The 12,736-nt window shown below is 36.3% G+C and overlaps 1 protein-coding gene across 1 annotated transcript in view; it reads left to right on the forward strand.

Annotated features, from left to right (window-relative positions):
* The window catches only part of LOC119694851 (mucin-5AC), a 32,631-nt gene that overhangs the window by 12,737 nt on the left and 7,158 nt on the right, over positions 1 to 12,736 (forward strand). Inside the window, exons 2-3 of the mRNA XM_048632994.1 lie at positions 11,383 to 12,345; positions 12,471 to 12,647. Of these exons, the coding sequence (XP_048488951.1) occupies positions 11,383 to 12,345; positions 12,471 to 12,647 (1,140 nt within the window). The remainder of the gene's footprint in view (positions 1 to 11,382; positions 12,346 to 12,470; positions 12,648 to 12,736) is intronic.

Consider the following 12,736-nt stretch of genomic DNA (forward strand, 5'->3'; position numbering starts at 1 on the left):
TCACCAACGAAAATATTTCAACGCGAAATGACAAATGGATAACAATTTATCATATAGAAGGCGAGCTCAGACGAAATTTGACTAGGTATGCCGGTTAACTTTCGACCTGTTGCCATAGTTATTGCACTGAGCTGTCAGTAAAGGTCATTTTTGTTTGCCGCAGAGTTGCATCAGGTCCCGGGTTCGATACACGACCGGCCAGTTTCACTTTTACGGCAACCTTACTCGGAATGTATTACTGTGATATAATGTCTGAATAAAACATTTATTTTGGCATCGATGACTACATCCTTCTTAGTTTAGGTAGTAGGTATTTTCAGTGATTAATGAATTTAAATAACAGTAAGTATATATTATATATTTACATAGTACAAGTATTCGGAAAGTTGTCACCAAAATAGCCGAATATAGTAGCCGAAAGCTATTACAATATGGCCGAAAATCAGCGATGAGAGACCGCCCTACAAATAAATATAATAATTATGCAAATGCGAAAACAGGTTGATAATATGTAGGTTTATTGAATTTTGTGGTCGCGCCGTGGAAAGGATTACCAACAGTCGGTCATCGGTTAGATAATAATCATAAGTAGGTAAGTAATTAAAATAGCCCCAATGCATTTTAATTTATCCTTTCCATTAACTTTTTATAATATCGAAAATATAAATTTGCTTATTATCTCTAACAAAATGAGCTGTAAATTCTATTATTTTACGAATTAGACAAAATGAAATACTTAAGTTATTTTATAGTGTGTTGTTTAGCCACTCTTGCCAACAACAAAAGTAACACCGCAGCTGTAAAACTAAAGTTATGAGTAACTAGCTAACGAGTCTAACGACATGCACGTATTCGGTTCAACAGAATGCAATAGAAAAAAATGCCAGGCATTAGATTGCATTACCCAACGTAATTCATCTTATTTCAAGGTCATTGACATAGCTATTGCCATTCAATCAGTCTTTGATGGACTGTTGCACTGTTGTAAGCCAAAGTGATACTTCTATACGATAATACTCACTTGTACAGATAAAATCACGTAACTTGACCATTCGAGCACAGAGTACGCATTTGAGGTGTTTACACCTGCTTTGCAATGCTTTATTTTTTCTTTATTGCACAATATACAAAAGTAATTATGTACAATCAGGTGGACTTAATGCTAAAAGTATTTTCTACCAGTCAACCTGCTGGAGGTACAGCGAGTAAATTGTATGGGAGTGCAAAAAAATTTTACTTAAGATGATTTTAGCAAAGAAATCTAAATACAACGAATTGGTGTTCTTTGAGGTGAGGCACGGGCGTCTAAGAAAAATATTTTTAATCACAGTACCTATACGAAGTTTGCAATCGGCATTGCGTCTATTTCTAGCATGACTCGCCCCAAATGTTATATTAACTTTCGTTCATGAATGTTCAAACGGCGTAGTCAGTCAGCCGCCTTTTTAGTCTTCTTTCGTGAACTGAACTGTACATGTATTTATGTCTCCTTCTAAGTGAGTTGGCGCCAAAGCATGTTGCAATAACGCGACGGGTCGGTTTAATAATTTATACTTACTGCATTCTGACCGGGCAGCCTTCTGTAATGGTTTTACCAGATGATTGTTAACAATAAAAATGTTTAAGGTGGCTGAGTCAGTATTTAATAGTTTTTTCGAAGAATTTTATTCATGAATATGTTTAACGCAAGTTATTAATCATCCCAAGTTGCTGTTGGAGTCATTTTAAATTAGTCTAGAAGACCAGAAACAGAGTTTCGGAGAGCTGCTGCGCGAGCCGCGACTCTATCTCGTTGCATTAAATGTGCGGATTGCACGACAGCTCTCGTACGTTCGTTTTTCGTAAGTATAGAATAACCCTTCTGGGCCTGAAGTAGAGTCAGAACGGCAAACCTAGGATATAACTACTTAGCACAATTCTAGTTTCAGTGAAGCCTCGGGCTACAACTTACGCTGAAAGTTGAGAAAGTTGCCCGTGGGACAGCCTAGGTCAAAATAAATTAAACTTTAATGCTAAAGTACACTTTTCATAAGCTTTTCAGGGAGCAGTTCAAATTTAAACTTAACTGCAGTGAGGTAAAAATCTGACAAAAGTGAGCTAACAATATAAGTAATTTACCTCATCATAAAATTATACTTACCTCGCGAGTAATGAAAAAGATCCACCCATATGACACGGGTATAATGTTAGTACGAATATCATAATTTTTATAACAGGATAATACAATAAAATAATCATTAATCCAATATCTTCCTATTGGGCAGGTAGGCAGGTTTACCTATCTACTCCGAGTTTTATTTAATACAAGTACATCTAATGTGAATTAAATTAATTGAAGAAACAGTTGCAGTATTGATGTGTTAATATGTACCAAATATATGTTTCAGGAATTATATTTCTTGTTCCGTGTGTCTATGCCACACCTTTCCTGATGTACCGGCATTCCTTACCTAGTTTTATAGAACATACATACATTTGCAAACGACTGTTATGCCCAAAAGGGTGGCCAGAGGTGACTCGCACGCTTTTCACTGTAAATTTATACTCACATGATAAAAGTTGCGAGCCGTATAGCGGTTTTTTGAATGAGCACCATGCTCTTAGGTTATACCTACATATACCTATAGATGTGCAGGTTTTCTCACTTACTCGTATACAATTTTAAGTATGTAGGTACTTATTATATTCATAGTTGTACACCGTATAGACTATAAGCGCATTCAAGCAATACGCAGATATTCCAGTGAGCCATATACAGGAATTAATCCAAATATAAAAGACCTGACATGTATTATCTACCTATGTACTTACTTCGCTTCTTGCTTACACCAGTAGCTGCATCTAACAGCTGTATCTAGGGCAAGGCTACATATTGTCTCAAAATCGCTCGTAAACTCATAGTGTTAGTGCGAGAACTAATCTATTGTTGGACTTTTTCAAACATTTGCGAAATATTCCCCACACGTAATCAATGAATAGGTGCTTTATATAACCAGACAGTTATGTGCATTTTTTACAGACTAACTACGTTTTATGTTGTCTGTGTAAAGACTTTTTAGATCAAGATACGAGTTAATGTAGGTACCTACCTACTTACTTAAGGTTTTCACGGAGACACAAACACAATAAAGCATTTTGATCTCCACCTTCGATCATATAAAACAGAATATACAAACTGCATTATTACCCAAACTATTTATTTTAACACTTTATTGTACACAAAAAACAAAAATACATAACAATTTATAAACACAGTAAAAGCATACAATGGCGGGCTTATTGCCAAAAAGCAATTTCTTCTTTTATCAGCCAACCTTTGTTGGTGGATAAAAGAGTTACTTACGAGCTAATAAGTTACAGGTACAACAACAGTTACAACAAAGAAAATTTAAAAAAAAAAAAAAATTAAAACAGTACTAATATAATACAGCCTACAATTCTTGTTGCTCAATCTTAAAAATACCTATACCTACTTAAAACATTAATACAAAATAAGCATATAAATAAATACCTAAAATATATATATATATATATATATATGTCGCAGTAAGATAGTAATAGCCGGGATATAATTATATCCCTAGGGATATGATTATATACCCGAACATAGTTATAAGAAAGCCATTAATTACTATCTTACTAGGGATATAGTTATAAAACGGACCAAGTTTAGTGATATACTTATATCACTAGATTCAGTTTAGTGAAATAGACATTTGAGTGTGCGGAGTGTGTGTATTACTAGATTAAGTTCAGTGTTATAAATATACCTATTAAGTACTTGATTAAACTTAGTGAAATAGAAATCTGCCATATAGAATTAAATAAAACGATAGTATATTGGTTTTATCTTTATTAAAAAATCAACTTTGTGTTTCCTGCAGTTAGTTACTTTTTGGCATTAACACGTATTAAAGTAATTTAAATTATAATTAAAACAATCATATATTCTGGAATTTAAGGATCAACAATAAAATTAAAACAAAAAAAATATTAAAATTCTTTTAAAGCTAGTCAAAAGTTTTGACATAATATCTTTATCTCTTATCAATTATCAACTAAGTTGAGATCTTGGTTTTATTAGAAGTACCTATTTTTTAATTCTTGTTCGGACAAGTAGACGAATAGTGGCATCTAGAATAACATAAAACAGCATGCTTCTTACAGGCACATCTGTTGGTAAAACACTGTATATTCGTTTTTTTACAGAAACATTTTAAATAACCTTGGCCACCAAAGCGCGTCAATTTTTGGCATATTTCTCTCAATGACAAGCTTTCATTAGGTATAGGACATGGAAGTAATAATACAACAGGAATGCGCACTTACCTAAATGATGCAAACAAAAATAGACCTAACGTATTCACCTTAAGACTTATATTTGAAGTGAAAGAGGCCGCGAGCCGATAGAGAGGGTTACCACAGAGCCCTTCCTCTCTTTCTAACAATTGCCAGGATTTAGTTGTGTAAACTTTAGTAGATTTTGTACGAAGAGAGCTATGCAAAAAAAATATTAAATTAACTCATAGACTACTGTATATCATATCATTTTCAAAAACACATTTATAATAAATCATTATAAACATGTAATTTTAATGAAATATTTGGTATTTGAATGAATAATAATTTCATAAAAAATATTGGTAGTTTTTCTAAATACTTTACGACAAGACCGAAGTTGTCAAGATGACGGATGACGTTCATACTGTTGTGAGAGACGTTATGGTTAGGGTGACCATTCATTCGTACTTTTGAATCACTTTCCATTAATTAGGACCTGTTTCATTCAACTTTTTGTTTTATTTTATACCTAAGTATCATTAGGTATTATTGTGACTGTTATCTCATAAGGCTGGTAAAGAGTTATGAGCTGTTGATTTTTTTGGTGATAGATATGAGTATTATAAGATAATTTATCAAGCTTAAAACCGGCGGAAGCACTTAGGTTGAGATATATTTTTTTAAATCTTATGATTTTCATCAACTACACTTTACTAGACTATGTAAACGGAACACCCACAGAGTAAACACGTTTTAGGTACATAGTTGCGTTTAATGTTAACCTGTTTTGACAATCTATACAAATTTTACCTTCACCCCATTTGTTTACTCAATTGTCATATTACCAAAATACATTCGTACCTACATTGCAATCGAATTATTCGAATAATAGGTGACTTTGAGACCATCGACACCTATTCGCGACATGATAGATTAGAAGTGATGTCTCATGAATTACCTAAAATTATGGTCACCAAAAATAGAAAGAGATGGAGGGCTCCGTGCTGACTATCTCTGTCGGCTCGTTTTTTTGGTGCAGTGCGCATTCCTGTTGTATTATTACTTCCATGGTATAGGATCATTGAAAGTAATGTTTGAAAGCTGAATAGCATTTCTTAGCATCCAGTCTTTCAAAATTCCCACTGATATACCTATTTTATGATTTTTATTTCTCTGGCGGCGTGCCGCCTGCGCCGCACACTCAAATGTCTATTTCACTAAACTGAATCTAGTGATATAAGTATATCACTAAACTTGGTCTGTTTTATAACTATACTATATCCCTAGTAAGATAGTAATGAATGGCTTTCTTATAACTATGTTCCGGTATATAATCATATCCCGGCTATTACTATCTTACTGCGACATATATATATGACATATATATATGTCGCAGTAAGATAGTTATAGCCGTAATATAGTTATATCCCTAGGGATATGATTATATACCGGAACATAGTTATACGAAAGCGATTCATTACTATCTCACTAGGGATATAGTTATAAAACGGACCAAGTTTAGTGATATAGTTATATTACTAGATTAACTTTAGTGAAATAGCTCTTTGAGTGAAACCAAGATCTCACCTTACTTGATAAGAAATAAAGATATCTCAAAACTGTTGATTAGTTTAAAAAGATTTATTGATTAGTTTTAATTGTACTTATTGTTAATGCCTTAAATTCCAAAAAATATGATCGTTTTAATTGTATTTTCAATTACTTTAATACTTGTTCATGCTAAAGTATTAATGTATTGTAACTGCAGGATACCTGTAACAACATAAATAATGTAGATTTTTTAATGAATAAAGATAAAACATTTTGGCTTTGATGCCAAGGTTATTGAAAATGTTCCTGTAATAAAACGAATATGTGTTCTACTAAAAGATGTGCCTGTAAGAAGCATCCAGTGCTATATTATTATTATTCTAGATGTCACTATTCATCTGCTTGTCCGAACAAAAATTTTAAAATATTTTTTATGAAACCATGATCTCACCTTAGTTGATAATGGACAACATTTCAAAAAACTAAAGCTGCTATAAATCGAAAACCATTTCGAGATTTAGCTCTAAAGGCCACAAAAAAAATGTTTTTGTATTTTTTGGATGTATCATTTTCGAGAAAATCATAAAATAGTAAAAAAGTGCTGATGACGTCATGCATCAGGTGCGATGCATTTTGATGATCAAAGCCTATAGATTTAAAAACAAAGTAACTGTCACTTTCATTTTTGATTGACGTTGACGTTTTATCGTGACGTTGTTGTTTATTTGGGTCATTTTCATTAATTCTGTTCTGACACTTTCTGACTATTTTTTTATTTATTATTAAGAGATGACCTCTATATAATATGTCCCAGAGCATGCCACCGCCTACACAGCTGAAAAAATGCTTCTGCTTATTTTTTTACATGATAAGTACCTACTTTCCATCATCAGAAATATCAAGGTTATTTGAAAATGACCCATTTGTTGGTTGGCATGTAAACAAAGTTTAAATGTCACTTGTCATTGTCATTTATGTTTTTTTTCGAGACTCAGGCAATAGACAAAAATAAAAATTGAGCCTAAAATGTGAAGTCACTTCCGGTTTTAAAATAATTAACTTTAAAGTTAAAAATAACATGCAAAAATTTATGTATATACAAAATAAAAAAATACGGGTCCACTAATTTTCTATAAACTTTCCGAATAACTAATAAAAATATAGGGTAAAGAAAATGAAATGTTGTCCATTGATAAAAGATAAAGATATCTCAAAACTGTTGATTAACTTTAAAAGACTTTTAAAATTTTGTTTAGTTTTGATTTTATTGTTAATGCTTAAATTAACTAACTGCAGAAACAGAAAGTTGTTTTTTTAATAAAGATAAAACCAATATGCTATTGTTTTATTTAATTCTATGTGGAATATTTCTATTTCACTAAGTTTATCAAGTAATATATTTATAACACTGAACTTAATCTAGTAATATAACTATATCACTAAACTTGGTCCGTTTTATAACTATATCCCTAGTGAGATAGTAATGAATCGCTTTCGTATAACTATGTTCCGGTATATAATCATATCCCTAGGGATATAACTATATTACGGCTATAACTATCTTACTGCGACATATATATATATATATATATATATATATATATATATATATATATATATATATATATATAACTATATCTGCCAACCTAAGGTATTGAAATAGTGTTTCTTCACATTGTTTTTAAAAGTAGCCAGCGATGGCGATAGTCGTACGCTCACTGGTAAGGAGTTCCATAGACTTGCAGCCTTCATAGCGAAAGAATCACTGTAGGAGGCCGCATTGTGGTTGGGTATGCTCAACAACTTGTTTTCTTGAGACCTCAACGCTCGACCATGGGAATGAGAGCACAAGAAAGAAAACTTGCACTTAAGGTATGCGGGAGATGAGGGATTGTTTAGCACGTTATACAATAAACTAAGGATATGAGTATTCCGGCGAAGGCGAATAGGAAGCCACTTCAGTTGAGCACGGTACTCAGAAATGTGATCGTATTTACGTAATCCGAAAATAAAACGGATACATAAATTCTGGAGACGTTCGAGTTTGTTAAGTAGCTCTTCAGTGAGGTCAAGATAGCTTACGTCAGCGTAATCAAGAATCGGGAGCAGTAGAGACTGCGCCAACGTAATTTTTGTCATGAATGGTAAAAAGTACTGCAAGCGCTTTAAAGAATGAAAAGAGGCGAACATTTAAACAGAGAACAAACTATATTACATCTCTTTACCTTTATCGGTGATTCGTTGCAACTAGTGGTAAGAATGTTCTAGAAGAGCTAGGTTCCATAATATGTCCTAGAATCTACATTCTAGACACGACCGACTATGATCACATTTACCAAACGATTATGGATAGTGATGATCGGATTACAATTCAGCGCACTCACCGGCACCGCCGCCATTCTAACACACACATTAAAGAAACTTTTTAACTAAATGTTGTGTTACTGACAAATATATTGGTGTTAGAAAGCGGTGGTGATATCCTCCTTTGAATAAAGATTGACAAATTACTAGTAAATAGTAGTTTTTATGTGTGAAGAGACCGGTGGTCATTGAAAGCATTGCCATCATGTTAAGGGCGTACTGATGCTCATGAAAGCCTGTAATATACATTATATTACCTATACCTATGTATTATAATCAGAGGAATTTGTGTGTCTCTACTCTAGGTGCAGTCAGAGGCAGCCTGCGTGAAATTAGTAGATATTATAATTATACGCCTAGGTGTTCCGTACCAAAAACTAATAATTTTGTTTACCTACATGGATTCACTGTTGTAGGTTAATGTTGCTACTTAGAAATTGATTTAAGTAATGATTGCTCGTATTGGTTATAAATAAAATACACTCATGAGCTATAAAAAGGTTCCACTTACAAAATGTCGACAACAAATGAACCCATGTTTCAAAAAATTCATTTAGAATTTGATACTAATATTTATCTTATTAGTTTTTAATATTCTGATGCCCTGTTTTGAACTTAAATTTTGCATAGGTACGGGCGTTATTAAGGCTCTTTCCGTTTAGGAGTAATTTGGTTCTATTGCCATTGGAACTTTTTAATTGCTCGCGAGTGTCCTACTCCCAGTATTAGTGAAACAGTCTTGTATTCTGTGAAATGTTAGGTTATGATACGTACCGAGTTTAAGCCTAAACCACAACCATGCTCTGTCTACAGACAGAGCTAGTTAATACATAATTTCTATTCTTATCACGTGTATTCATTAATTATGACGTGACAACCGTCTGTACATTGTACAATAGAGTGCACTGACCGCTACTGATAGCTATCGGGAATATGTGCGGTGCTTACCAGCATGCATGGTATTTGAACCTTATTAAGATGAATGACACTCACGAGCAATAAACATGTTCCGCTTAGAAAATATATAACCACAGCAAATGAAGCCCTAGTTTTTGAAAAATAAGTGTAAGCAAAATTACACGTTTTAAAATACATGTCCTCCCTTCTAGCCGGTTTCTGCAACAGTTAATATTAATGAGGATAATATGACTCGATAAAAACTAGGCCCTGGAAGTGACATGGGCTTCCTGCTTGCAGGATGACCTTGTTCAGGCTCTCGGAGAGGCTGCATTTCTTTATTTTTTGCAAAATGATGAGGCTTTATTACGCCTCGTAGCGGCGGTAAATAGCAATTATCTTAGCACTTTTACCATCCTTATAGTTATTGGTTGTAAATAATGTAAGACGTTGTTCAGGTACCTGTTATGGGCAGGCTTGAACATCGAAATATAAATTACTTGTAATTACTATCTGGTTTATGAATTGCCGTTTTGCTTCGGTAAGCAATATGGTGGTATAGGTTTAGCAACACTGGTCCCAGGCTTAATCTATGCAAGTTATTGATGAGAAATGGTTCTTTTATTACCTACATATTAACGCCAAACAGAAGCCACACTTTACATCTGCTGTTGAGTTAATTTCTGAGATTCTGCCATTGTACGAAGGAGTAAGGTACACAGTTATAATACTCGCACAAGGTCTGTACATCGTCGGTCGGTGTGAGAACATGATGGTCCTTGACTGACTGTGGTTAGGGTTCGAATCCCACGGAAACACAATAGCTTCTGATCGAAAAGGCCGTACTTCCCTATAGGCCTTCGTCATGTTACTTACTTTAGATTAAATCGAAGCTTACTTACTTTACTTTTTTGTTTCCATTCAATAAAAGTATCAAATTAATAATTAAAACAAACTTTATTTGTAAAAAGCTAAGTAATATAATAATTAAGTACCCTGTTACATATTAAAAATAACAACTAGCAACACATAAATACAAGTATCGCATTAAAAAGAGATTAAAATCAATAACTACGAATTTTATGACCAAAATTACCTCGACCATTCTAAATTGGTCCCTAAGTGCGTGTTTGTCGTTCGCTCCGAGAGACCTCAGTGTAACCATTCACCTAACCTTGCTGTGTGCGACCTTACATCTGGTGAAATTGTAAAGTAACCGGTCCCCACTGGAACTAGTCTCGGTCCAACAAGTACACTCGGCTCCATTTATTATTATTCTTTTATGATTTTATACACGCATGTGTATTGATTCCTAAGGTACATAATGTGTAGGTATGTAAGTTTCATTTCTTAACACCTGATCAACCGTTCGACGCAATACAATTTCACTTTTATTACGGAACCTTAAAAACTGTATTCAGAATAGAAAGCCATTATGAGTATAAACACTAGCTTCCACCTTATTGGAGCTCGATAAAAACTATCGGAAGCGCCTCTGTTCCTACTTCGATAAATTATTAATTAACAGCTGAAGCCAGCGTGACATTGACTAATACCCAAAGCAACTGAAGTTACGTGGAACTCGAGAAAACATCGGCACAACATACCATATTGAAACTGAGAGTAGACCTGTTTCTTTACAACTTGTTAAGTGGGCTAAACGCAACAGTTCATATGACAATATGATATTTGTAGGTCACGCAACATATCAGTTACTCGTTAACAATTAGCTGTGCAATATTGAATAGATCGTTGATAGATCAGCCATTGTGCTGAGCCCCGCACGAGACGAGGGGTGCGGGGGAGGGGCGGCAGTCAGCGAAAGTGATCGTCATCACGCGTTGCCTCATCGACCGCACACACCCACGTTCCGATTTTCACTACTTCATTAATAACTTCTCACGAGACATGATGTCCGCAATCATCTATTGCAATGCTGCACTTTTTGCACCGCCACCGGCGTGTCAACAAGCGTTCACACAGCATTCGCAATCGATTACCGATGTGGAGCATGCAAATGCAAGAGAGTAGAACACCCGCGGAGCCCATGACAACATGCGCCGTGTTATCGTGAGATCAGGAATGCGCTGATGAAATGATCGGATGACTCATAACTATTCTCTTTTGTGTCGGCAGCGCGGGCCGCAATCCCTCGTAGGCGCAGCCAGATGGCTCGACTTGCTGACTCACAAAGCACAGACTTTTATCTTTACCAAATTCCCTCTCGCAACTTGCAAGTTGTGGCTTATCTCACGAATGCCATCTAAACGAAACTTTCCTTTGTTGCAGATGTTTGCTGGTATGTACCATCTACTCGGCCTACGCCGACGTAGACATCATCACAGAGCCGAGGCCCGGCGAGGAGTACGTCCTGGTGAGCTCCGGGCAGCAGACGCCCATCAGGAACTTCGAGACTTCCCACAAGATCCCCGAGAAGCACCCGCAGCGAGTGACGAGGCCTGAAGATGGCCCCGACAAGGTCATCAAGAAGTTCCACAGCGTGAAAAGTTCCGTCAGACATTCTGCCGAAGGCATCGTCGCCATCGGAGAAGACAAGCGGGTCTTGCACAAGAAAGGATACAAGGGGAAAGTAGCCGACACGATTGAGGTAGATACACCTGTATCGAAGTTGGAAGATATAAAAATTTCTGAAAACGTACAGAATGGAGAAACCAACCCTGAGATGGCAGTTGCTCTGGAGGCGATGTCCGAGTCCGGCAAGCTGGGCGGCGGCGCCGGCACCACCACGCAGCGGCCGGTGCTGACCACCGCCGTCCCGCCTACCACCACGCACGGCTACGACTACGTGCCAATCAACTTCGACAGCATCGACGACATCAACAGCGGCCTTCTCTCCTCCGACGTCAAGTTGGAAACCGCTGGCTCTGAACAAAAGCAACACTCGCGTATTCAAATAAAGAAGGGCCCCAACGGTCAAGATTACGAGTACGAGTACATTTACTACTACTACGACGAGGAAGATGGCGGCAAGGGCAAGGACAAGTCTTCGTCGACGACTGCGGCTCCGGTGCACAACGCTCACGACGGACCCCAGAAGGTGGAGACTGAGAACCACATTGCGAAAGAGACGAAGGGAAGAAACAAGTACAGTTCGATCGACCGGAGCGGGTCGACCACGCCCGCCGCGACGCCCGCCACTGAGAACGAGGTGCTCCCGGCGTCAGGGCGAGGCCGCCAGAGAGGCCGCACCATCGCCCCTGCACCCGTCAATGAAGAAATTGTTGAAGACAGGTATGATTCATTTCATAATTATCATATTAATATCTGTCTAACACTCATGTAAAAATTTATTCTTTCCGTATAACAATATAATTGATAGATCGAAGTTTCTTATATTTAATAGCATTATTCCACAGGCTACCATCAAGCACCCGTTTCCCTCCCCGTGGCCGCAACCTTGGAAGCAGCAGCACCACCTACGTCCCAGAGGTTTCTTCGGAGGCTGTCAAGCAGCAGCGAGGCAGACCACAGTCTGACAGTGTGGCTGATGAGTCCATAGGCCAGACCAGGAGCAGGACCCGGGCTCATATCAGGTATGAGTTTGAATAATTATTATGATTCGATAGAACATTCTAGTTACATAAAATGATTGTTTACGTGAAAATCATCCATTTTTACAATA

The sequence above is a fragment of the Plutella xylostella genome, chromosome Z (genome assembly GCF_932276165.1).
Source record: "Plutella xylostella chromosome Z, ilPluXylo3.1, whole genome shotgun sequence".
In the NCBI taxonomy this organism is placed as follows: Eukaryota; Metazoa; Arthropoda; class Insecta; order Lepidoptera; family Plutellidae; genus Plutella; species Plutella xylostella.